The following is a 26,815-nucleotide window of genomic DNA, read 5'->3' on the forward strand; positions in this document are numbered from 1 at the left end:
CTCCACCGTCACCCCGACCACCTCAGAGCCTGTCTGTCTCCGCCACAGCTGCCCGGTCGTGTAAAAGCTGACAAGGCTGACAGTCAGAGCTGCAGAGGAAACCTGGGTGCAATGTTCAGCAGAGACGTCTCAGATAGCTGGAAGGCTCGGGCCCCGCCGTGTTGGAAGCATTCCTCTCTGCTGGACCCAGCAGACCTCTCAGGTTCTTCACCAGAGATCACTGGCAGGTCCAGCGGACGACCAGCTCCCACTCTGCACTCCGTGTGCCTGACCGGTGCACCACTGCCCAGCCCCAACACTCCATTCTGTAGTTTCCAGCTAACGGCTGGAAAATCTGTCTGCATTTTGCACCATGATGATTTACTGTTTTAAAAGGGTTACATATTTAAATTTTAAATATTTGTTTATTTTTTAAACTTTTAATTAGTGATTAATGATGAACAAGATTGTAAGCTCACAGGGGCACAATTCGACGCAGTTACCACCACCAGAGTTCTGTATCCCAGCCCCTCCCAATGGAAGTTTCCGGATTCTTTCTTTTTAAACTATAATTTATACAGCTTTTACTTCCTCTTAGCAAATATTTTATCAAGTAAATAATTTTTATTACAATATGGCTCTCATTAACAAGGTCTCTACGTAGAACGAATAGGTAGGATTTATAATTGAGTTGAGTGGATAAAGAGTCTTCTATCTAACACCTGCAGGGGGAAAGTGAAGCTTCCCTGTTCTTTGTCCCTCTGGGAGGATGGACCCAAAATCTCTATGGGGAGCAGCAGGTGAGAGTTCTGGCTTCTGTCATTGCTTCTCCGCTGGACATGGGTGTTGGCAGGTGGATCCACACCCCCAGCCTGTGTCTGTCTGTCCCTAGTGGGGCAGGGCTCTGGGGAGGGGAGGCTCCAGGACACATGCCCAGGGAGTCAGGATGGCATCACGGCAGCATCTGCAACTTGGTGGCTGAAAGACTGTAAGATATAAAGCAAAGCAAATTGTTTAATAAACAGAAACCAAAAAGTAGAAATAGAGCAGATGAAATTAGGAGTCTTTGGGTGGAAAGAAGCTATTTTAAGTGTGTTCCCAGGGGCCCATGACTTTAGTAATTTTCACCTGAGCTGGATAGTTAACATGGAAATGAACTAGAACAAAAGAAAGAAAGAAAGAAAGAAAGAAAGAAAGAAAGAAAGAAAGAAAGAAGGAAGGAAAGAAAGCAGTCACTGGCACATCCTTCCCAAGGGAGCTCAGGTGTCTGGCTCTTTCTTGAGCTGGGCAAGAAGTCTCATATGGGTCTGTAAGAATTAATATTAAGGGGCCGGGCGGTGGCGGCCCACCTGGTTAAACACACATAGCGCTAAGTGCAAAGATACATGTAAGGGCCTGGGTTAATGGGGAAGCCTCACAGGCGGTGAAGCAGGTCTGCTGGTGTCTGTCTTTCTCTCCCCCTCTCTATTTCTCCTCCTCTCTCCATTTCTCTCTGTCCTGTCCAATAAAAAGGGGGGAAAATGGCCACCAGGAGCAGTGCCATTAGCAAGCCCCAGAGATAACCCTGGAGGCACAAAAAAGGGATATCACAGCTTGGAGCCCACCAGACACCAGTCAAGAATCCTAAGAACCAGCCTCTAGAGCAAGAGCAGGGATATCCAAGTCGTGATGGCAGGTGGGGCCCAGGCACTTGGCAGCTTCTCCTGCATCGTGCATCTGGCCTTTTGTTCCCACGGGGCCTAGGAAGGCCTTTCGCTCCACACACGGTTTCTGTTCCTGTGGCCCTGTGGGACAGGTTCCCAGCTTGCTCGTCTGACCCGGCCCTGTGCCCTTTCTCCAAGAGCAGTGACAGTGCCACTGCCATCAGGCTACTTTTCCGCCTGCTGCAGTTAATTTCTATCATTTTATTTTATTTTTCCCACCTGTGTACATACAGCATTGTCTTTTTAAGAATATTTTATTTTAATGAGAGATAGATAGTAGATAGATAGATAGACAGAAAGGTAGACACAGAGAGAAAAATCAGAGCCCTGCTCAGCTCTGGCTGATGGTGGTGCAGGGGACTGAACCTGGGACCTCAGAGCCTCAGGCAGGAGGGTCTCTGTGCAGAACACCCCCCCCCCCCCGTGCTGTCTCCCGGGCCCTACACAGCACCATCTTTACCCGTCGACTGGACACTTGGATCACGTCCCCATCTAGGATGCTGAACAGCGATGTGAACTTTGGCTTTTGAAACTCCAGTCAGTGTGGGCCATTTTCCCTGCCCAGACAAACAGTCCCCAGGTGCACCCCTGGCTTCTGAAGCAGGTGACAGAGCGACCCCCCCACATCCCTCTCCACTGGCATCTACCCCGCCAAGAAACCCTTCACAAATGCTCACAGAGACGGGGGTGGGGGGTGGACTATGGAATCAGTCCTAAGATTTCTCCAATTCCTCACACATCTATCTGATGCCAAGGGAGAGGCCGGGGGTGGGGAGTCCTTGACGCTTTTCTCCCTCTGCTTATCTCTGTGAATGGTGGCATTGTTTGGGGAGCTCGGGTGAAACAAAGGCGACACAGGAATCCAAGTCAAAAAAGCGGAGCTCGGGCCGGCCATCCACGGTGCCCGTGGATCTCGCAGTGTTTGGTGACAGCCTGCAGACTACCTCCCGGCTTGACTCACCTTGAGCCCCTCACCTGTCGTTAGCCTGCCCTGTGGCTGGGAACTCTCCGGCCATAATGCTGAGGCCCACTGCCTGCTTTGAGCAAGGAGGTGCCCACTTTTTAAGAAACATTTCCACTGGGTGAGGGAATTAGAGGTTTACTGTAAATACAGTTGTTGTAACAACAGTATACAATTTCTCAATTTTCAGCAAAACACTCTTCCCCCCAGCCTAGGTCCTCCTCCACCATCAGCACCAGGACCTGAAACCCCCCATCCCCACACCAGATTCCTTTCCTTTGGGGCGAGACACCAAACCCAGGCCACGTTCTGCTTTTTTTTTTTTTTTTCCCTTGGCCTCCAGGCTTGTTACTGGAGCTCAGTGCCAGCACTACAAATCCACTGTTCCTGTGGCCATTTTTTCCAGTTTATTGGACAGGACAGAGAGAAACTGAGAGAGGAGGGGAGATAGAGGAGAGCGGGACAGGGATGATAATATAGTGGTTATGCAAACAGACTCTCATGCCTGAGACTCCAAAGTCCCATGTTCAATCCCCCGTACCACCATAAGCCAGAGCTGAGCAGTGCTCTGGTGTTTCTCTTTCTGTGTTTGTGTCTCTCTGCATCTCTCTAGAAAAAAAATAAAATTGGGAGTCGGGCTGTAGCATAGCGGGTTAAGTGCACTTGGCGCAAAGCGCAAGGACTGGATCAAGGATCCCGGTTCGAGCCCTGGCTCCCCACTTGCAAGGGGGTCACTTCACAGCGGTAAAGCAGGTCTGCAGGTGTCTGTCTTTCTCTCCCCTCTCCATTTCTCTCTGTCCTATCCAACAACAACGACAACAATAAAACAAGAGCAACAAAAAGGAATAAATAAATAAAATAAATATTTTTTAAAAATTATATATATGGGGAGTCGGGCTGTAGCGCAGCGGGTTAAGCGCAGGTGGCGCAAAGCACAAGGACCAGTATAAGGATCACGGTTCAAGCCCTGGCTCCCCACCTGCAGGGGAGTCGCTTCACAAGCGGTGAAGCAGGTCTGCAGGTGTCTGTCTTTCTCTCCCCCTCTCTGTCTTCCCCTCCTCTCTCCATCTCTCTCTGTCCTAGCCAACAACAATAATGACAACAATAATAACTACAACAATAAAACAACAAGGGTAACAAAAGGGAATAAATATAAAAAATATTTTTTTAAAAAATTATATATATGAAGTCTTTTTAAAAGGAGAGAGAGAGGGAAAGAGAAGTAGAGACACCTGCAGACCTGCTTCACTGATTGTGAAGAGGCCCCCCCCCTGCAGGTGGGGAGCGGGAGGCTCGAACCCAAACCCTTGTGTGGGTCCCTGCATTTGGTACTGTGTGCCCTTAACCAGGTGTGCCGCTGCCTGGCAACCGCAAGTTCTGCTCTGTGTCTCCCCTTCTGTTCTTACTCCTCCACTTCCGTCCACGAGTGAGACCCGCCCATCTTCCTCCTGCTCTTTCTGGCTGAGCTCATGTCACAGCACTCCTTCAGGCTCCACCCAAGAGGAGGGGAAGAAGGTGACTTAGCACCCACCTTCAGGGTCTTTCTATCACCCCACAGGACCACCAGTCTCTCGTCCTCAGTATCCCAGCATCACTCAGGGATGGTGTCACATGCCTTATTTCTCCTCTCTAATCTCCTGTGCCCTCCTCTGCCCGAGGAGCTCATAAGAGCATTTGCTTAACTCATAGGGATAGTCCTAGTTTTATTTTCTTATTTTTTTATTGGATAGAGACAGAGAGAAATTGAGAGGGGGAGGGAGGTAGAGAGGGGAAAAGACAGAGAGACTCCTGCAGCCCTGCTCCGTTGCTCATGAAGCTTTCTCCTTGCATGTGGGGACCAGGGGCTTGAACATGAGTTCTTGCACATGGTAACAGGTGTGCTTAACCAGGTGCACCACCACCTGGCCCCTGATAGTCCTAGTTTTAAATTACACTGTGCTGGTATTATTGTTATTGCTGCTTTTTTTTTTTTTTTTTTACTTCTCTGTGACATAAGCCAGTGGAGGATAGATTTAGGGGAGGCGGACTTAGAACCTTCTGCCCCTTTTTGGACAAAGCCTGCTCATTCCAAGTTGGTCTTCAAGAAAAGAAATAAGCTTCCACTTCACAAACTTGAGTTTCACCCAGTTCAGTAGAGACGGAATCTCCTGTAGAGAATCCCATCTGTTCCTCTCTTTGTAACTTGCAGAACAAATCAGAGATCATCTCAACATGGTTTTTTATCTTTTATTTATTTATTATTGGATAGAGATAGAGAGAAATTGAATGGGGGAGGGAAAGAGGCAGAGAGACACCAGCAGCCCTGAATCACCACTTGTGAAGCTTTTCTTCTGCAGGTGGGGACTGGGGGCTTGAACCCGGGTCCTTGAACATGGTAACATGTGCTTTTTTTGGGGGGGAAGAGAAATATTTATTAGTATATGGGCTTGTGATTCTTTTATAGGGGCGGGGGGACTTGTGATTCTTTTTTTATTATTTATTATTTATTTTTTTATTTATAAAAAGGAAACACTGACAAAACCATAGGATAAGAGGGGTACAACTCCACAGTTCCCGCCACCAGAACTCCGTATCCCATCCCCTCCCCTGATAGCTTTCCCATTCTCTATCCCTCTGGGAGCAGGGACCCAGGGTCACTGTGGGATGCAGAAGGTGGAAGGTCTGGCTTCTGTAACTGCTTCCCCGCTAAACATGGGTGTTGACAGGTGGATCCATACTCCCAGCCTGTCTCTCCCTTTCCCTAGTGGGGCAGGGCTCTGGGGAAGCGGAGCTCCAGGACACATTGGTGGAGTCGTCTGTCCAGGGAAGTCTGGTTGGCATCATGGTAGCATCTGGAACCTGGTGGCTGAAAAGAGTCAAACACACTGTTGACTAGTATAGTCACGGGCCCTTTGGAATATAACTAAAACATGCCTACTAGCTACGTACAGAACGGAGACCCCCCCAAGTCTCCATCTGCACGACTCCAGCCTTTAGGTGACATGCACTTTTAACCAGGTGCACCACCACCTGGCCCCTTCGACTTGCCTTCTGTAGCCTTGACCAGATCACTGTCAGTGGAGTGTATATACCCTACCCTGCGGCCTTTCCTGTAAGAAACCAGAACCCACACAGACTGAGTGAAATAGGAGGTGGGTGAGGCCCGCTGTGTGGCAGCTCAGTACTGAGCTCAGGCAGTGCTGTTTCCCTCACTGGAACAGTGTGGACGCTGGTCCCTGGGGGCTTCCTCAGGGCTTGATCTGAAGCCTCCATTCTGCTACTTACAAGATAGATTTCTGCTGACCTGGAGCGATGACGTGTGGCCTCCCCAGCCTGGTTTCATTGGAAATACGCCACGTCCAGCATCTTCACACGCGGCTGCAAAGAGACACTGGGCTATTGTCACTGGGCCGTGTGAGAATGATTATCAGGCTTATCTCCCAAAGCTCAGTCCCCCGTGGGGGACATTGGGGAGGTGGCTGGCACGCTGGGAACGTGATGCTTGTTCATCCTCAGCCTCGAGGGAATGCAGGTTGCAAGGCACCCGCCTTGCACTCCAAGTCCTTCCTACTCTGCTGACACTGCTGCTTTCTGGGAGAGCTAAGTCTGCTCTGTAGACAGAACATGGCGACTAGTCCAGAGCTCCCCTTGCCTATCTGAAGGAAATCATAAATGCTGAATCCACAGCTGGGCCAAGGCGAACACGACACCTTGTGTTTCACAAGGCACCCATGTCCCAGGGGCTGGGCAGTGGCACACCTCGTTAAGCGCACACAGTACTAAGCACAAGGACCCATACAAGGGCCTGAGTTCAAGCCCCCAGCTCCCCACCTGCAGGGGGGAAGCTTCACAAGCGGTGGAGCAGGTCTATGGGTGTCTCTGTCTCTCTCCCTCTCTATCTCCCCTCCTCTCTCAATGTCTCTCTGTCCTGAGCAATAAAAGGGGGGAAATGGCCGCCAGGAGCAGGGGATTCGTAGTGCCGGCTCAGAGCCCGAACAATAACCCTGGAGGCAAATGGTCGTAGTAATAGTCGTCGTAGCAGCAACAGTAACAACAACAACAAGTCATCACTGTCCCCATCTAAAAGACAGAAGTGTTTCCTTGGGCTCTGGAAGCCCAGGATGCATAGTGGGCCCTTGCTTTCGTCACTAGAGAGAGGAAGAGAGACGTTCAGCTGGAGATGGAGGACTTGCCTCAAAACTCTCCTCTTCAGAGGAGACACATCTTGTGACTCTCATTAATGTCAACGAGGTCTGAGGGGATCCGAAGTATTTAAGCCCCTGGGCATCTGGAACCTGCCAGAGCCGTGGTGATGAGTTTTGGATTTCAAAACCTCCTCGGCTTTGATTCACACGTCCTCCTCCCCCACCAACCAAGAGCGCGGGCGGCCATCCCTCGGATCTGTGGGAACCCCATCCCTCCCCCAGGTCAGGAAGTCAGCCGAGAGCAGTGGCTGAGCTTGGGCCAAAGACAAAGCACGTGGAATTCCAAATGGACTGACGTGAGTCTTAGTTAAACAAAAACAAACAAACAAACAAATCCTCTCAAAATAATAGAGCAAAAAATAAAAAGTAATGATGGTCAGTATTTCTTCTGTATTCTTAGAACAACTAGCTTCAAACCCTCCCAAGACTTTCACACACACCCTCACACACTCACACACACACACACTCACACACTCACTCACACTCACACACTCACACACACACTCACTCACACACACACACTCACACTCACTCACACACTCACGCACACTCACACACTCTCACTCACACTCACGCACACACACACACACCCTCACACACTCACGCACACTCACACACACCCTCACACACTCACGCACACACACACACACTCACTCACTCACACTCACACACTCACACCCACACACACACTCACACACTCACACACACTCATACACGCACACACTCACTCACACACACACCCTCACACACACTCACACACACACTCACACTCACACACTCATACACACACAAACTCACACACACACTCACGCACACACACACACTCACACACACACACTCATTCAGACACACACACTCACACTCACACACACTCACACACACACATTCACACACACTCACACATACACATTCACACACACTCACACCCACACTCACAGATACACACACACACACACACACACACTCACTCACTCACACTCACACACTCACACACACACAAACTCACTCACACACACACACACACTCATTCAGACACACACACTCACACTCACACACACACTCACACACACACATTCACACACACTCACACACACACATTCACACACACTCACACCCACACTCACAGATACACACACACATTCACACTCACACACACTCACTCACTCACACACACTCATACACACACAAACTCACTCACACACTCACACTCACACACACACTCACACACACACATTCACACTCACACACACACACACATACTCGCATACACACACACATTCACACATACACATTCACACACACTCACACCCACACTTACACACACACTCACACACACACTCACACATACACACACACATTCACACACACACTCACACACACACTCACACACACACACTCACACATACACATTCACACACACTCACACCCACACTCACACATACACACACACACATTCACACACATACACTCACACCCACTCACACACACTCACACACACACTCACTCACACACACACTCACACACGCTCACACACTCACACACACACTCACACACACACACACACTCTCACACTCACACACTCACACACACTCACTCACACACACTCACACACACACTCGCATACACACACACACTCACACACACACATACACACACATTCACACACACACTCACACACACACTCACACATACACACACACTCACACACTCACACACACTCACACACACACTCACACACGCTCACACACACACACACGCTCACACACTCACACTCACACACTTACACACACACTCACACACACACATACACATTCACACACACTCACACCCACACTCACACATACACACACACATTCACACACACACTCACACACACACTCACACACACTCACTCACACACACACACACACACACACACACTTCACTTCACTTCACTTCCTCTTCCCTCCTCTCCAGAAAGGATAAGGTTGACAAGGTTGGAACTCATAGCTATCAAGAGTGATTCCCCCAGCCCTATGGGAAAAAAAGTTCTTTCATCCAAAAAGCACTTTTGATAACATCATATCCAAACTGACCCCAAATTGCCTGATGTTTCCGACACAGCTTAATGTAGGTCGTGAAACTGAAATCCTTCAAGACGGGAAGAAGTGGACAGCCGCCGTCTGTCCGCACAATCACCATGAACTACCAGCACTGGGCTGACTCGCTGCCAGCCAGGCTTTCTGCGTGCGGACCCTTGGTCACTTGGTCACTCCTGGGTCCTCACTGTTGTTTGCAGAGAGAGAGCGACCACAGCCCTGGGCCTCCCCCAGGCACTCGGCACAGGGTGCCAGGGCTCACGCCTGCATTTCACACACAGCAAGGCGGGCCCCCTACCAGCCATGGGTCGCCTTGCCGATGCCTCTCTCCTGATGGGAGCCCCCTCCTGACAAGCCTCTGGTGTGCTGCTCCCCTGGCACACAGGTCTGCTTAGATCCTAGGAGTCGGTCGGGGGTCACCGCCATCTCCTATAACCCCACGCGCCTGGCCTGGCCTGGCGGAAGGTCACGGGGCCCCTTGTCACGGGGCAGGGGGGGGCTGCTGCAATCACCCCCATCTTTCTGCGGCTTCTGGGCTCCGCTGCCTGCCAGGACCCGGCCCCCTCCAGGCCGGATCTAGGTGATGGTGTCACAGCATGTCACAGGGTGTCACAGGGAAGGGCAGCGGCCCAGCGGGCTGGCTCATGCCCGCAGTCCTCCCCCACCCCACCCCACCCCCTTCCTCCCGCCTGGCTTCTGAGCTCTTGAAACCCGTCCTTTCTTCACCCAGCTGAGGCCAGTGTCCTCACTGGGACACCAGAGCTGTTATGCCTCCCCTGTGGGGCCAGCTCAAACCTGGGCCGTGCACCAAGGCCCTGCCACGTGCGCTGGGCTAGCACTCTGGCTTGACATTTCCCTTCTTTTTGTTTTTAATTTTGACATTTAGGAGAGGAGGGAAGGAGGGGAGGGGAGAAGAGAGGAGAGGTGAAGAATGGTGGCAGGAAGGGAGGAAGGAGACAGACCGTGCCTTTGACCTGGAGACCTACTGTGCTCACCTCTGAGCATGGTGACACCCTGAGTGCCAGCCATTCTCACAGCTACCACGTCAGGGCCGAGTGCCCTGGCATCACTGCCTCCTGCCCCACTGGCATATTCTGTGTCCCATGAGACTGACTCCCCAGCTCAGGCTGCCTCTGTCCTCTGGGTCTGGGCCCTGTGGAGCTGCCAGCAGAGCTGCGTAGGCCACCCCACCACAGGGAAACTGTTTGTTGGGCAAGGAAGGATAGGTCGTTTAAAAAAAATATTAGCGATTTAATAATAATGAACAAGATTGTAAGATCACAGGGGCACAATTCCACACAGCTCCCCCCACCAGAGTTCCATGTCCCATCCCCTCCACTGGAAGCTCCCCTGTTCTTTATCCCTCTGGGAGCAGGGACCCAAATTCTCTATGGGGAGCAGCAGGTGGGAGTTCTGGCTTCTGTCATTGCTTCTCCGCTGGACATGGGTGTTGGCAGGTGGATCCACATCCCCAGCCTGTGTCTGTCTGTCCCTTCTGGGGCAGGGCTCTGGGGAGGGGAGGCTCCAGGACACACAGGTGAGGGCGTCTGCCCAGGGAGGTCAGGTTGGTGTCGTGGTAGCTTCTGCAACTTGACTGAAAGACAGTAAGATATAAAGTGAATTTTTCAATAATTAGGAACCCAAAGGTAGAAATGAACAGATGAAACGAAGGGTCTTCATGTAGGAAGAAGCTAGGAAGTCTATTTTAGGTCTATTCCAAGGGACCCATGACTTTAGTAATTTTTGCCTGAGCCCTACAGCTAGCATACAGGCAGGCTAAAAATATTGTCTGGGGAGACGGTGTCAGAAAAACTGGATAAGGCAGAGAGTAGCTCCCAAACATGAGGAAAGTCTGCAAATCCCACTGACTGCGAACCACATTGATCTGAGAATAGATCATTCTTGACAGAAAGGTTGCTGGTGGGGGCAGCATGGTGGTGGGTGAATGGGGCCTGTCTGGCCCCCACTGGGTGCAGACCTTCCAAACGCCTTGGCCTGGTGTGGTCCAGCCTTGGCCTTGGGTAAGATGCCAGCAAGGGCCCCATTTCTAATGCCAGTCAGGCAGGTGCCAACAATGGCCTTGGGGCCAGGGAGATGGCACAGTGGCGGCGAGAGGTCCCAGGCTCAGCTCCTGCCACCACCACCAGACAGAGCTGAGCGGTGCCCTGACCAGAAACCACGGTGACATCTGAGACCTGAGAGGAATGCTCCCTGAATGGGGCGGGGGGCAGGCTGGCATAGCCTCGCTGGGCCAAGCCCAGCCCCGAGCACCCCTTCCCCGGTCCCCTCTTCTCACACCAGCTTGTCCCTCTGTCTTCTGCCCTCATCGGCTCACTGCTCCTTTTTGGGGTTTGGGGTTTCCTCCCTTTTTGAATTTCCTTTTCTTTCTCTCTTTCTTTTTCTTTTCTTTGTTAACAATTGTTTATTTAATGAGAGACATAGAGAGAGAAAGAGAGAGACCAGGCCACTGCTCAGCTCTGGCTCACGGTGGTGCTGGAGACTGAACTTGACACCGTAGAGTCTCAGGCAGGAGAGTCCTATAGGCAGAACCATGATGCCATCTCCCCTGTCCCAGGATTTTATTTCTTTTTTTTTTTGACATCTTTCTTCCCCAAACTTGTGACGACCCTAGTGTTCTGTCTCTCTCTCCATCTCTCTCCCCTTCTTCCTCTTTCTCTCCCTATTATGAATAAATCCTTTAAACCATGAAAATAAAATCTACCCAGTCTCTTGTCTTTAAATGTTTTCTCTTTTGGCCCAGAACAGTAGAGCGAGGGCTCTAGCCCTTACTTCTGACAGCTTCATCTTCCTTTTTTGCTGCTCCACTTCTCAAAGGCTGACAGCTCAGCCGGCCAGCGGCTCTGTAAGTCACACTGGGCCTGGCGCACCACTCCCTGCTCCAACACACAAAGGCCTCCACCACTAGGAAGAAAAAAAAAAAGGAAAAAGGAAAAAATAATAACCCACCTTGTTTCAGTGGCTTGACAGGCCATTCTGAGTTGATCTCGTATGAAAAATGGAAGGCGCATATCTCAGACTCTCTCTCTCTTGGAAGATCTGTAATATTCCTGCCTGCCCTCACCCCTGCCAAGAAAGACTAATCAGGGTGGTGATTTATGTCCTCTGGTCCAGAAGACAAGGGCTCCTTCTCCAAGGAGGGTCCAGAGAGATGAAGCCACAGCAGAGCTGTCACTGCTCAGTGCTGGATGGCCACAGGCATCACTAATCTGAACCATAACTGGATCTTTTCTAAACAAAAAACTAAGAAGAAAAGGGGTTAGAACACACACACCAAGGGGCCGGGAGGTGGCGCAGCAGGTTGAGCGCACTTGTGACAGTGCACGAGGACCTGGGTTCGAGCCCCCGGCCCCCTCCTGCAGGGGGAAAGCTTCACAAGTGGTGAAACAGGGGTGCAGGTGTCTCTCTGTCTCTCTCCCTCTCTGTCACTCCTTCCCTCTCGATTTCTAGCTGTCTCTATCCAAACAAACAAATAAATAAACACACCAGTAAGTGTGTGTACAAGGCACTTAAGCCGTTAATGTGGAGGCACATCTGAGCTGTGAATGGAGTGTGCTCTTCGTCTCTAAGACTTACCTGTTTGCAAGCCCCGCCTCCAAGCCGGGTGAGCTCACCCACCTGAACCCTCCCAGGTGCCTCCGGGGCTCCCCTGCACCCAGGCTCAGCACCAGCGACGCAGGGGTGTGGACTCAGCACTGGTACCCGTCTGCCCCGGAGACTGACCTCAGCCACGGAAGCCCCGTGCACCAGCTCTGAGCATTCTCTCTGGCCCCGGCCGGCTGTGTCTTGGGTTCACGTACATTTTCTGAGCCTGCATGTTGGCATGTGGGCTACTGTTCCTGGAATGTATTACCAGATTGTTAGTTTTTCCCCCAGAGCCCTGCTCAGCTCTGGCTGATGGTGGTGCTGTGTTGGTATGCATGAGACCCCTTCTGTTTCATTTGGTTTAAATCTCCCCTGCTTAACACTATTCTATTTACATAACCACTTCGTTCTATTTACATAACCACTGTTAACAAGTTCCACCCTCCCTCCAGGGCATTTGTGGTTCAGTGATAGGATTCTCGCCTAATCTGCCCCCTCTTTGTCACACTCTGATTTTCACCAGTCACTTTTCTCTCCACCCTCTCTATGTCACATCCTGTTTCCACCCTACTTGGAAAGTATATATAAAGACAGCATTGTGAGTTTTACAGTACTTTACCTTGAGTTCAGCTTAGCTCGTCTTAGACTGTGCTGTGTCCTGCATGAATAAAGAGATACTGCCTACAACCCAGCCATGAGTCCCTGGTCATCTGTTACCTGCCCGTGAAGCCAGCCCGGCGAAAACAACATAACCCGTCGAAAACAACAGTGCTGGGGATGGAACCTGGGACCTCAGAGCCTCAGGCAGGAGAGTCTCTTTGCAGAACCACTATGCTGTCTGCCCAGCCCTACTTCTGAAAGTCTTCAAAAGTGCATTAATCATATCCCGTTTGCCTCTCCTGAGAAGTAGCCAGGGGTGGGCCAGGGAGATAGCTCAGTCTGTCAGAGCACAGGACTTACAGGTCAGAGGCCCCAAGTTCAATCCTGGCACAGTCTCTCGCTCCAGAGGTGAGCTGTGCTCTGGTTCCCCTCCCCTGTCTCTCTCATAAGAAGCTCTCTTATCTGGGGGCTGGATGGTGGCATGCCCAGTCAAGCGCAAAGAGTACTCAGTGCAAGGACCCACACAAGGATCTGGGTTTGAGCTTTACAAGTGGTGGCGCAGGCCTGCAGATGTCTCTCTGTCTCTTTCCCTCTCTCTCTCTCCTCCTCTCTCAATTTCTCTCTGTCCTGTTCAATAAAATGGAAAAGATGGCAGCCAGGAGCAGTGGATTCGTAGTGCTGGCACCAGGCCCAAGCGATAAGCGTAGATGTGAAAAAAAAAAATCATTAAGGAAGAGAAAGTTGGATGTGACAGGATTTCTGTTCCAACCCCCTTAAACAAACTGTTTTAGATCATTAAATCTTTTATATGTGCTGAAATGCAGTTATGGGGCCAGGTGGTGACAGAGCTGGTTGAGCACACATCTTGTCATGAGCAAGGACCTGGGTTCAAGCCCCAGCACAAGCAGTGAAGCAGGTCTGCAGGTGTCTCTCTCCTTCTTTCTCCTCCTCTCTCAATTTCTCTCTGTCCTGTCCAATAAAATGGAAAAGATGGCGGCCAGGAGCTGTGGGTTCCTAGAGCAGGCACTGATCCCCAGCGATAACCCTGGAGGCAAAATAAGACAGAACAAGCTCTCATTTTTCAAGAAGGCACATGGGGCACACCCAGGCCGGTGTGGGACTCGGGGGAGAGGGGCCGCCAGAGTAACCCCACCCGCCGTGTCTCCTCAGTGAACTCCGGCGACGGCATTGACTACAGCCAGCAGAAGAGGGAGAACATTGGGGACCTGATCCAGGAGACGCTGGAGGCCTTCGAGCGCTACGGCGGGGAGGACGCCTTCATCAACATCAAGTACATGGTGCCCACCTACGAGTCCTGCCTGCTCAACTAGCCCCCGCCCGCCCCCGAGCCTGCTGGCCTGCCCGGGACTCTGAGCCCTCTCTGGCAGCGAGGCTGGCCGCACATAAGCAACGCCTGTCTCCCACACCACAATGCCGTCCTGTGCTCATTTCCCGAGAAGCAAGGCCCCTCTGTCCCCACGGCAGAAGCCACCCAGAGCGCGGCCGCCCCCTGTTTACACAATAAATGGATCGTTTTCATACCCTCCCCGGCCTGGCTGCTGTGGGTCCACCCACCCGAAGAGGGTGTGAAAGGGGGCCCGGGAGCCTGTGCCCACCACTCAGGCTGAGGGCAGGCAGAGCCCGGTTCATCTGGGTGTGGAGAGTGGGACACCTGCTGAAAGCCACCCATCAGCATGTGGGCAGCACAGGGGGGCACATCACCTGTGGGTGGGGGAGGCAGAATCAGGGGGGCTCACAGAGACACCTCACAGTGATACTGGGGGAGGGGGACTGCTCCACCCTCATGGGCTCCCTGGTGCTGTGCCTGGTGCTGAGAGAGGAGAGACCCCACAGTCTGCCCACCCTCCATGGGCTCCCTGGGTGCTGTGCAGGGTGCTGAGAGAGGAGAGACCCCACAGCCCTGCCCACCCTCCATGGGCTCCCTGGGTGCTGTGCAGGGTGCTGAGAGAGGAGAGACCCCACAGCCCTGCCCACCCTCCATGGGCTCCCTGGGTGCTGTGCAGGGTGCTGAGAGAGGAGAGACCCCACAGCCCTGCCCACCCTCCATGGGCTCCCTGGGTGCTGTGCAGGGTGCTGAGAGAGGAGAGACACCCCACAGCCCTGCCCACCCTCCATGGGCTCCCTGGGTGCTGTGCAGGGTGCTGAGAGAGGAGAGACCCCACAGCCCTGCCCACCCTCCATGGGCTCCCTGGGTGCTGTGCATGGTACTGAGAGAGGAGACACCCCACAGCCCTGCCCACCCTCCATGGGCTCCCTGGGTGCTGTGCCTGGTGCTGAGAGAGGAGAGACCCCACAGCTCTGCCCACCCTCCATGGGGCTCCCTGGGTGCTGTGCCTGGTGCTGAGAGAGGAGAGACCCCACAGCCCTGCCCACCCTCCATGGGCTCCCTGGGTGCTGTGCAGGGTGCTGAGAGAGGAGAGACCCCACAGCCCTGCCCACCCTCCATGGGGCTTCCCTTGACAGAAAGTGATACGTGTCCCCAGGTGCCCAGAACCCAGGTGAGCAAGTCTCCACAGTCCAGAGTGACCAGGTGGCCAGAGCTGATGTCATCAGGGGTCTAGAGCCCGGGGTCACTAGTCAAGGTTCCAGAGTGACCCGGTGCCCATATCCTAGGTTATTGAGGTGCTCAGACCCCAGATCCTGTAGTGACCAGGTGCCCAGATCTTGGGGTGACCAGGTGCTCACGTCCTAGAGTGACCAGGTGCCCAGGCCTTGGTATGAACATGTGCCCGCTGACAGAGCACAGAGGGCCTGGCCACGAACTCAGGTAGGACCAAGCCCAGCACCTGGGCTGAGCTGCTGTTTCACAGAGGGACGCTTCACTTTCTTTTTTAATTTATTTATTCATGAGAAAGATAGGAGGAGAGAGAGAAAGACCCAGACATCACTCTGGTACATATGCTGCCGGGGACTGAACTCAGGACCTCACACCTGAGAGTCCAGTGCCTTAGCCACTGCGCCACCTCCCGGACCACGGCACTTCACTCTCTAAGCCTTTCCTGGGCCGGCTGTGCCTTCCAGGGGGCCGTCCCTCCTCTGCCGAGTCCATCTGCTTGCCGAGCCCCCGGCTGAGCTCGTGCTGTGCTCCAAGTGTCTCCACGGCCATAGTGGGACCTGGAGTTTCCCTTACGCTCCCTGGCTGTGAGGGGGATTCTGTCTGGAGGTCTTTCATGTCTCCAGCTGTTTGGAGAACTCTGCTTACAGCTCTTCCTTCGTGCATCCGAACTCCTTGGCAGAGTTCCCTTCCGTGTCCCGAGTGTGTGCTCAGCCCTGTGCTCAGACCTGGAGAGACCTCAGAAGGTCTGACTCCGACAGGCCCTCTACGCCTGGAACCGCCTGGAGTTTGTTTCTTTCCTGTCCTTCTGACGTATATTCTGGCTGCTTATTATTCTCTGCTGTCTGAGCATTTGCTGTGTGGGGTACTGCTGAGCCAACAGGCGGTGCTATTATCTGATTCCGAGGTTCCACTTGTTTGTATGTTAGGTGCCGGGAGTGGGGCCAGGGGTGCTGTCTTCTTGTGGCCCCTTGGAGTCTGACATGTAGCTTCTCTGCGGCATTCCGTCCGCATTCCAGCCACGGAGGGGAGCTACCAGGTGGCAGGTGGCGGCGGTTTGAAGAAACGGGACTCAGTTTACCATCTGGCCGCCAGCTGCCGCCCGTTACCTGCTGACCGCCAGCTGCCGCCAACTACCTTCTGAGTGTTTCCTGAGTGTGGGGGCAGCCCAGCCCAGCGGGCACATTTCCTGCTGCTCTGGTGACCCCACCCCAGGCCCCCAGACCCTCCCCCAGGCCGCAGCCAAAGCCCAGAGGCTTCCCCTCACAGTCGGTACCTGTGCGGCCTTGATGGCTGGTGCCCAGAGACAGAACGTTGCCGTTTGTTGAGGAAGCTCCCAGCCTTAGGCGCTCGGCCTCAGCCCTGTGCCCCTCTCACCCCGGCCACGCACACCAGCACCCATCTGAGACCTCGGTGTCCGCGGATGTCCCAGCTGCAGTTCGGTGAGATCTGTGGATTCCATGGTTGTCGTATTTACTGTTTGACGGAAGAGTATTTGCTGTGAGCCAATGGCCACACCCTGTCTCTCTCTCTCCTTCTCTACCTCCCTCTTCTCAATTTCTCTGTCTTTTTCCAATAATAAATGATAAAATAAATAACTTTTTAAAAAGATACGGAAGGCAGTAGAATAAAAGAAGAGGAAAAGAAAGAAACATGCACTTTGTAAAAACAGATGTCCGCGTCCACAGGGCTCAGCCACCTTTGCCCCGACGGCCCACGCGCTTCTCTGGGGCCTGCCTTCCATTCAGCTGAAGAGAAGTTTCTGGAGGGGGGACTCCATGAGGCTGCTCAGCTAGACTCGGGGAGGGGAGGCCTTAACACTAGAGCGGAGGGAGTCAGGCGGTAGCACAGTGGGTTGAAGCGCAGGGACCGGCGTAAGGATCCTGGTTCGAGCCCCCGGCTCCCCACCTGCAGGGGAGTCGCTTCACAGGCGGCGAAGCAGGTCTGCGGGTGTCTGTCTTTCTCTCCCCCTCTCTGTCTTCCCCTCCTCTCTCCATTTCTCTCTATCCTATTCAACAACGACATCAATAACAACAACAATAACTACTATAAAAATAAAACAACAAGGGTAACAAAAGGGGAAATAAATAAATATAAACAATGGAGTGGAATCAGCTGAGTCTTCTAAATAGTAGTGATAATAATAAAGTCAGGGGGCAGATGCTCAATGGGGCAGAAATACTCTGCCATAAAAAAGAAAAAGACTGTGGGGCTGGGGGGTGACACAGTGGGTTGGGCGCACGAGGCACAAAGCGCAGCGACTAGAGTAAGGATCCTGGTTCAGGCCCCGGCTCCCCACCTGCAGGGGAGAAGCTTCATGAGTGGTGAAGCAGGTCTGCAGGTGTCTGTCTTTCTCTCCCCCTCTCTGTCTTCCCCTCCTCTCTCCACTTCTCTCTGTCCTATCCAACAACGACATCAATAACAATAATAACTACAACAATAAAACAAGGACAACAAAAGGGTTAAATAAATATATTTTTTAAAAAGACTATGGGGCCCAGCAGTGGCGCACCTGGTTGAGCACATGTTTCAATGCTCAAGGACCCGGGTTCGAGACCCCAGTCCCTCCACCTACAGGGGGGAAGCTTCATGAGTGGTGAATCAGGGCTGCGGGTGTCTCTCTGTCTCCCTCCCTCTCTATCTCCCCCTCCTCTGGTTTCTGACTATCTTTGTCAAACAAATAGGTAATATATATATTTTTTAATAGACCACATTGTGTCCTTTGGGGCTAAATGGGTGGGGCTGCCGGTGACTGTGTTCCATGCAGTGAGGGACCAGGAAGGACAGCTGTGGGGTGGTCTCACGCCTCTGAGGGATGTGGGGCTTGGCAGGATGGTGCTGGTTTCTTTTTTTTTCACTTTTTAAAAAATATTTATTTATTTCCTTTTGTTGCCTTTGTTATTTTATTGTTGTAGTGGTTGTAGTTGTTACTGATGTTGTCGTTGTTGGATAGGGCAGAGAGAAATGGAGAGAGGAGGGGAAGACAGAGAGGGGGAGAGAAAGACAGACACCTGCAGACCTGCTTCACCGCCTGTGAAGCGACTCCCCTGCAGGTGGGGAGCCGGGGGCTCGAACCAGGATCCTTAATGCCGGTCCTTGTGCTTTGCGCCACGTGCGCTTAACCCGCTGCGCTACCGCCCGGCTCCCGGTAGTGGTTTCTTACTCCTGAAGGGGCACAGAGCTCTGGGGGTGGAGTGCTGTGGGGTTCGACCCCCATCGTCTTAGCATCCTTTGAATCACTAATAAATCACTTTTACAGATATACAATAAACAGAAAACACCACTTGCATCCATCAGTCAAAATCCAAATGTGAAAACCAAGCATCAGGGCCGGGCAGTGGCGCACCTGGCTGAGCGCACACGGTACAAGGACCTGGGTTCAAGCCCCCCGGTACCTACCTGCAGGGGGGAAGCTTCACGATTGGTGATGCAGGTCTGCAGGGGTCTCTCTGTCTCTCTCTTTCTCTATCTCTCCAGCCCCCTCTTAATTTCTCTCCATTTCTACCCAAATGAAATAGTTTAAAGAGATACAGAAATAAACCATCATCACTTCAAACACAGTCAGGAAGAGAATTCAGCTTAAAAATCTCGCTATTCAAGGAGCATCTTTGTACTTAAAACTTAAAAAAAAAAAAGAAAGAAAGAAAGAAAGAAAGAAAGAAAGAAAAATAAACCCGGCAGGCTGGTGAGACAGCTCACCTGGGGAGACGCCTGCTTCGCCAAGAGCGCGACACGGGTTCGAGCCCAATGCTGGGCCACCTCTCCCTCTTTCTCTTTGTCTCTCTGGCTCTCTGAAAATGTTGGTCCAGAGCAGTAAAGCTCAGGAAATGACAAAGTAAAATCAAATTAAAATTGAAAATGTGTCCTGGATATTGAAACAGAACTTTCTAGTGAATCACCCAAAATGTCAGGACAGGGCCGCTGCCCCAAGCCGTCCCTGACTCATCTGCCCTGGAGCCACTTTGCCCCTGCCCCGTCCACACCGCCAGGGTTGGTGACAGCAGCCCCCGGCCCCTGGCATGTCCCCCACGGCAAGGCCGCTGTGAGTGCCTGATTCAGCTCCACATACAATAGGAACATTCTAGAACCAAGGCCCTAAAAGGTCTTTTTGTCTCCTCCTCACGCATCTGGGTCCTTGGAAGCCGCATTAAAATGCAGGAGGCAGCCAGCCCCATAAAGCCAGTATTGAGGGGAGGGAGGGTGGGCTGAAGAGCTGTCTGTCCTTCCATGGGCTGAGGGGGAGGACAGGGTGGCCCAGGAGGGGTGTTTGCAGAGCCACCGAGGCGCCCAGCTCTTCCATGTGTTGGTTGGGGGTGGGGGTGGTTGGCAAAGTCCCCTTGGTGATGTCTCCTTCAGTCAGCAAGCCGCAGGGTGGGTGGGGGGACTGCCTGCCGGGCGGGCGGACACAGGGGTCCTGGGGGCTGGCCTCAGGCGCGTGCTCGGGGCCCTCACTAAGCCTCAGGCAGCCCAGGTGGCCCTGAGGTGGCTTGGCCCTGACAGGACTCCCTCTTCTTCTGGAAGGTGCCTGGCAGCCCACAGAGGCAAAAGCGGTGACTTGGGAGTGGCTCCCCTCACTTCCTTGGGTCTGGGGTCCTGGGCCTTTTGCCTTAGGAGGGTTGGGGCGGAGGAGGCAAAGGTTACAAAAAGGAACTCAGAGCTCTTTCTTCACAGAGGTGGAGAAGACAGGGAGAGAGAAAGAAAGAAAGAAAGAAAGAAAGAAAGAAAGAAAGAAAGAAAGAAAGAAAGAAAGAAAGAAAGAAAGGAAGGGAAGGGGAGGGGAAAGGAGAGGAGAGGAGAGGAGAGGGAAGGAGGGGAAAGGAGGGGAGAAGAGAGGAGATAAAGAGAGAATGGAGAGAGGAGAAGAGGAAGAGAGAAAGGAGAGGGGAGAGGAGAGGAGAGGGGGAGGGGGAGGGGAGGGGGGAGGGGAGGGCTGTGTCGTGTCGCACCGTGGGCCTGACTGACACTGAACTGTCGCCCTCTGGTGCAGCCTCCCTGTCTGCCCGGCAGCCCAGTCTCGTCCTCTCACAGAGGCTCAGACCCCAGCCCCCGAATCGGTTGCACAGTGTGGCCCTATGCCTCGGGGACAGTCTCCCCAGACATGGCAGCCAGAGGGGCACAGCCTCTCTCCAGCCCACCTGCCGGCATCCCACAGAAGCAGGGCTGCACGTGTCTCTCTGTCCCCCTTCTTTTTTAAAAAAATTATTATCTTTATTTATTGGATAGAGACAGCCAGAGATCAAGAGTGAAGGGGGAGATAGAGAGGGAGAGAGACAGAGAGACACCTGCAGCCCTGCTCCACCGTTCACAAAGCTCTCCTCCTGTAGGTGGGACCACCGGGGGCTTGAACCCGGGTCCTTGCACACTGGAACATGTGTGCTCAACCAGGTGCGCGAGCACCTGCCCCCCCCCCTCTATTTCTCTCTGTCTCTATCCAAAATAAATACAATATTAACAAATATGAAGAGACCCGTGGTCTGTGCCCCGTGCCTCCAGCTCTGGGGTCACCACCTGCCCCATGTCCCCCAGCCTCTGAGACCCCGACAGCCTGCCTCTAAACTGACCTCTTTGTTCACTGAGAAGAAGATGTTTTCATCTTATTTTACATTTTCTTAATGTTGTGTCATGTAAATCACTGCCTAGCAATTCAGAAGATAGAGTGGCTCCGGGGAGAATTAAAAATGCAACAAGATGAATATTGCAGACTGCAGCCTGAAACCCACTGTGGTTTGGTTTGGGTTCTCTCTCTCTCTCTCTCTCTCTCTCGATTTTGTTTTTTTTGTTTGGTTTTGTTTTGGTTTCATTTATTTTTGTGAGAAACAAGACCAAAACGTGGCTGGATCTCATTTATCGGGGAGCCAGGGACTGAACCTGGGGTCTCTGGAGCCTCAGGCCGCAAGCCCTGTGCTCTGACCCTGGGGTCTCCCTGATTTCCTCAGAGCCAGGGGAGCCTCATCTTGGCCGGATCCCCAGCCGAGAGCCCCTCAGCATCCGGGGAAGGTGGTCGCCTGCCTCTCCTAGAGAGTCCTCCTGGCTGCTGTGTCTGAGCTCTGTGCCCAACCCCGCTGTTCCCAGGCCCGGCAGCACCCTCTGACCTGGCTCACCCACAGCCCCATCTTCCCTCTGGGTCCTTGGTGGCCGGTCCGCCCTGGCTGTCTCTGTCCCAAAGCTGAGGGACGGAAAGCACAGGGGACATAGGGACACAGAGGAAGGTCTTCCCAGGCCCCTCACACTTCAGAGCCCAGCTTCCAGGCTCCAGAGGAGGCCGTAGAGTAGCCCCAGGGGTCCCATGCTGGGGAGCAGTGAGGGTCCCTGCAGGGTCCCAGATGGGCGGCCCCCATAGCTGAGGGAGACTGGCAGAAAGGGGAGAGCTCACAGCACCGGGCTGCAGGGAGCCAAGTCCCCACCCTGAGCTGAAGGGCTGGATGGGCCCCCAGCCCCCACTTATCTATTTTTAATTTTGTTTTACTTACTTTCTCCTGTGATCTTATGTATGTTTTAAGTTTTATTTATTTATTTTTTTATGTGGATAGAAACAGAAAGAAATTGACAGGGAGAGGGAGATAGAGGAGAGGAGTGGAGGGAAGACAGACAGACAGACCGGCAGCCCTGCTCCACCATTTGTGAAGCTCCCCCTGCAGGTGGGGACCGGGGGCTTGAACCCGGGTCTTTGCACATGGTAGTGGGCACATTCCAGATTCACAACCTCCAGGGCCCTCAGGCTGGGTGGCCGCAGAGTGTGAAAGTCAAATTACTAGCCCCCCGGGTTCTGAAGAAGCAAAGCAAAGGGAAGACGGTGGAACGCGCATGCCCCGCGGGCTGGGGAGACAGCCGGTGTGCTAGAGCAGAGGACGTGCATACCTGAGGTCCTGGAGGCCAAAGGTTTGATCCCTGGCACCACCATAAGCCCGAGATGAGCAAGCTCTGGTGTCTCTGTCATAAAACTAAGTCGATGGGGTTTACAGTCAATAATATTTACACACCTTTCCCGTATTAGGGAGCTACTCTCTTCCCTGCTCCAGCTTTCTGTCCCTTTTTCCAGCCATGACATCATCTCCCCGGACAATAACTTGGATCCACCTGCATATCAGATGTCAGGCTCAGGGGAAAAAAAAACTAGTATAGCCACAGGCCCTTTGGAATAGAACTAAAATACGCCTACTAGCTGCCTACAAAGTGGAGACCCCCCCAACTCTTCACCTGCACTATTCCAAGCTTTAGGTCCATGATTGGTCAACAATTTGTTTGGATTTGTATGTTAACTTTCTTTTCAGACACCAGGCTCCAGATGCCACCATGATACTGACCAGACTCCCCTGGACAGATGACCCCACCCATGTGTCCTGGAGCCCTGCTTCCCCAGAGCCCTGCCCCACTAGGGAAAGAGAGAGGCAGACTGGGAGTATGGATCCACCTGCCAACACCCATGTTCATCAGGGAAGCAATTACAGAAGCCAGAGCTTCCACCTTCTACATCCCACAGTGACCCTGGGTCCATGCTCCCAGAGGGATAGAGAATGGGAAAGCTATCAGGGGAGGGGATGGGATACGGAGTTCTGGTGGTGGGAACTGTGTGGAGCTGTACCCCTCTCATCCTATGGTTTTGCCAGTATTTCCTTTTAATAAATAAATAATTAAAAAAATTAAATAAGTACATTGGCCTTCCCAAACCACAACAAGCTCTAAAATAAAGGGGGTTTCTACCATGAGACAGTCTGCCATCCGTACCACACTGAATAGAATAGAATGGGCAATGCAGAGGCAGGCCGTGGCTCGCCTGGTTAAGTGCACATAGTACCAAACACAAAGACCTGGGTTCAAGCCCCCACTCCCCGCCTGCAAGAGGGGTCACTTCACAGGTGGTGAAGCAGGTCTGCAGGTAAGGTATCTGTCTTTCTCTCTCCCTCTCTTTATCTCCCCCTCCTCTCTCCATGGCTCTCTGTCTTATCCAATAAAATAGGGAAGGAAAAAAGGGAATCATGGTCTCCAGGAGCAGTGGATACTTAGTGCTGCCACCAAGTCCCTGTGACAACACTGGTGGTAAAGAAGAAGAAAAAAATGAAAAAGAGGGAGTCGGGCGGTAGCACAGCGGGTTAAGCACAGGTGGCACAAAGCACAAGGACAAGCGTAAGGATCCCGGTTCGAGCCCCCGGCTCCCCACCTGCAGGGGAGTCGCTTCACAGGCAGTGAAGCAGGTCTGCAGGTGTCTGTCTTTCTCTCCCCCTCTCTGTCTTCCCCTCCTCTCTCCGTTTCTCTCGGTCCTGTCTAACAATGATGACATCAATAACAACAACAATAAAACAACAAGGGCAACAAAAGGGAATAAATAAATAAAATATAAAATATATTTAAAAAAGGAAAAAGGAAAATAATTGATAAGCATGATATAATTTTATTAGATGTTGACTTCTTCTTTTTCTTTACTGCCACCAGGATTATTGCTGGAACGCAGTGGCTGCAGGATAATGTTTTTTTATTACATTTATTTATTTTCCCTTTTGTTACCCTTATTGTTGCTATTGTTATTGATGTTGTCATTGTTGGATAGGACAGAGAGACATGGAGAGAGGAGGGAAAGACAGAGGGGGAGAGAAAGACAGACACCTGCAGACCTGCTTCACCGCCTGGGAAGCGACTCCCCTGCAGGTGGGGAGCTGGGGGCTCGAACCAGGATCCTTACGTCGGTCCCTGCGCTTTGCGCCACATGCGCTTAACCCGCTGCACCACCGCCCGGCTCCTTGTGGCTGCAGGATAAATCCACCACTCCTGGAGGCCCTCCTCTTTCCTTCCTCCTTCCTTCCTTCTATTTTATTTGATAGGACAGAGAGAAGTTGAGAGACAGAAGAAGAAGTAGAGAGGGAGAAAGAACCCGCAGACCTACGTCAAGGCTCGTGAAGCTTCCCCCTTGCAGGCGGGGACTGGGGGCTTGAACCCGGGCCTTTGTTCATGGCAATGTGTGCTCACTGAGTGCACCACCACTGGCCAGACACCCATTGCTGAACATTTCAAAGGTGCCCCCAAAGTTCAACTCTTCTGTATACAATACATATAATGTGGAACCCATATTTTTGACAGAGACCAAATATGAATACTTGCATAGACAAAGAAGCAATGAACAGATAAAGAAACGGGCACTCTTGACAGGAAGCCACCGCAGTCTGTCTCAGTAGGCCCAGGGGCTGAGGGGCAGAGGGGCTGGGGAGCCTAGTGCCCTCTGACAGAGGGCAGGACGCTGAGGAGAGGTGCCATGAGCTGAGGTCGGTGAGATTTCCACCTCAGTCACAGTCTGACTGACCAGTCTGCCCAGGAGTGGGGTCCCCTCTTTGGAAGCTTCTAGAAAGGTGAGTGGCCAGCAGGGGCTCCCAGTGGGCAGGAGGCCAGACCTCGCCTGGGTCCCACGCACTGCACACGACACCCGTGCCAAGACTGACAGACTGTGGGGGCCAGCTCACCCCAAGGCCCACCAGAGCGGGGACTGGACAGCCCCCATAAGTGTCCTCTCCCTGCTCGCAGCACCTGGCCCCGGCCCCTCCCGCTCGAGCCCCCTCCCCAAGGTCTCCTCTCTGACCAGAGGCAGAGCCTCCCGATTCCAGCTGGGGAAATGGGGGCAGGGGCTTGGGGAGTGGCAGGCCCCCCATGCAGCCCCACCTGGCTCTGGAAGGAGCGAGGGGGTCACAGAGACTCCCACCTGGGCCAGACTCTGGGGAAGGGGCTCCCACTCATGCTGGGAACTGAACCCCCAAGCGCTGCCTGCCCCAAATGCTGGCTGGGCTCAGGCTCTGTGGGGGCCGGGGGGATGCGACTGAGCCCAAGGTTGCCCAGGGTATCCTCCCACTTGAGGCCTGGCGGCCCCGGCACCCCGGCCAGACCAAGCGCCAGCTCCGTGCTCCTCAGAGCCTTCCCTGAAGGCCCTGCGGCGGGACAGCCATTATCCCTCCCTCTCACCTCTGGCCAGAGTGGCTGTCCCCCTCATAATGGTGGAGAAAGAAATAAAGAGAAAGATGAAGGAAGACAGAGAGAGAGAGAGAGAGAGAGAGAGAGAGAGAGAGAGAGAGAGAGGAGAGAGGGAGAAGGAAAGAGAGAGAGAAAAAACAAGAAAGATAAAAAAGAGACAGAAAAGGAAGGAAGGAAGGAGGGAGGAAGGAAGGAAGGAAGGAAGGAAGGAGGGAGAAAAGACAGTGTATAGTAAATATGCAAAAGTGCTGCTTGAGGCTCTGAGGTCCCAGGTTCAATCCCCAGCACCACCATCAGCCAGAGCTCAGCAGGACTCTGGGAAAAATAGATAGATAGATAGATAGATAGATAGATAGATAGATAGATAGATAGATAGATGATAGATAGATAGATAGATGATAGATAGATGATAGATAGATAGATAGATGATAGATAGATAGATGATAGATGATAGATAGATAGATAGATAGATGATAGATAGATAGATGATAGATAGATAGATAGATGATAGATAGATGATAGATAGATAGATAGATGATAGATAGATGATAGATAGATAGATAGATAGATAGATGATAGATAGATGATAGATAGATAGATAGATAGATAGATAGATAGATAGATAGATGATAGATAGATAGATGATAGATAGATGATAGATAGATAGATAGATGATAGATAGATAGATAGATGATAGATAGATGATAGATAGATGATAGATGATAGATAGATAGATAGATAGATAGATAGATGATAGATAGATAGATGATAGATAGATGATAGATAGATAGATAGATAGATAGATGATAGATAGATAGATAGATGATAGATAGATAGATAGATAGATAGATAGATAGATAGATAGATAGATGATAGATAGATGATAGATAGATAGATAGATAGATGATAGATAGATAGATAGATAGATAGATAGATAGATAGATAGATGATAGATAGATGATAGATAGATGATAGATGATAGATAGATAGATAGATAGATGATAGATAGATGATAGATAGATAGATAGATAGATAGATGATAGATAGATAGATAGATAGATAGATAGATAGATAGATAGATGATAGATAGATGATAGATAGATAGATAGATAGATAGATGATAGATAGATAGATAGATGATAGATAGATAGATAGATAGATAGATGATAGATAGATGATAG

At 52.0% G+C, this 26,815-nt stretch overlaps 1 protein-coding gene and 1 long non-coding RNA gene across 3 annotated transcripts in view; one reads left to right on the top strand and one right to left on the bottom strand.

The window, feature by feature from the left end:
* The window catches only part of PACRG (parkin coregulated), a 326,166-nt gene extending 311,512 nt beyond the window's left edge, over positions 1–14,654 (top strand). For both annotated transcript variants that reach the window (XM_007529646.3, XM_060205143.1), the window contains one exon: positions 14,279–14,654. In XM_007529646.3, coding sequence (XP_007529708.1) covers positions 14,279–14,439 — 161 coding nt within the window. In that variant the 3' untranslated portion in view covers positions 14,440–14,654. The remainder of the gene's footprint in view (positions 1–14,278) is intronic.
* Positions 4,856–9,420, bottom strand: LOC132542617 (uncharacterized). Its single transcript, XR_009553587.1, has 3 exons — positions 8,903–9,420; positions 5,908–6,000; positions 4,856–5,488 (listed from the first exon to the last, which is right to left on the bottom strand). It is a non-coding gene; the product is annotated as an uncharacterized LOC132542617 (long non-coding RNA).
* Positions 14,655–26,815: the final 12,161 nt, after the last annotated feature.

The sequence above is a fragment of the Erinaceus europaeus genome, chromosome 13, assembly GCF_950295315.1.
Source record: "Erinaceus europaeus chromosome 13, mEriEur2.1, whole genome shotgun sequence".
NCBI lineage: Eukaryota > Metazoa > Chordata > Mammalia > Eulipotyphla > Erinaceidae > Erinaceus > Erinaceus europaeus.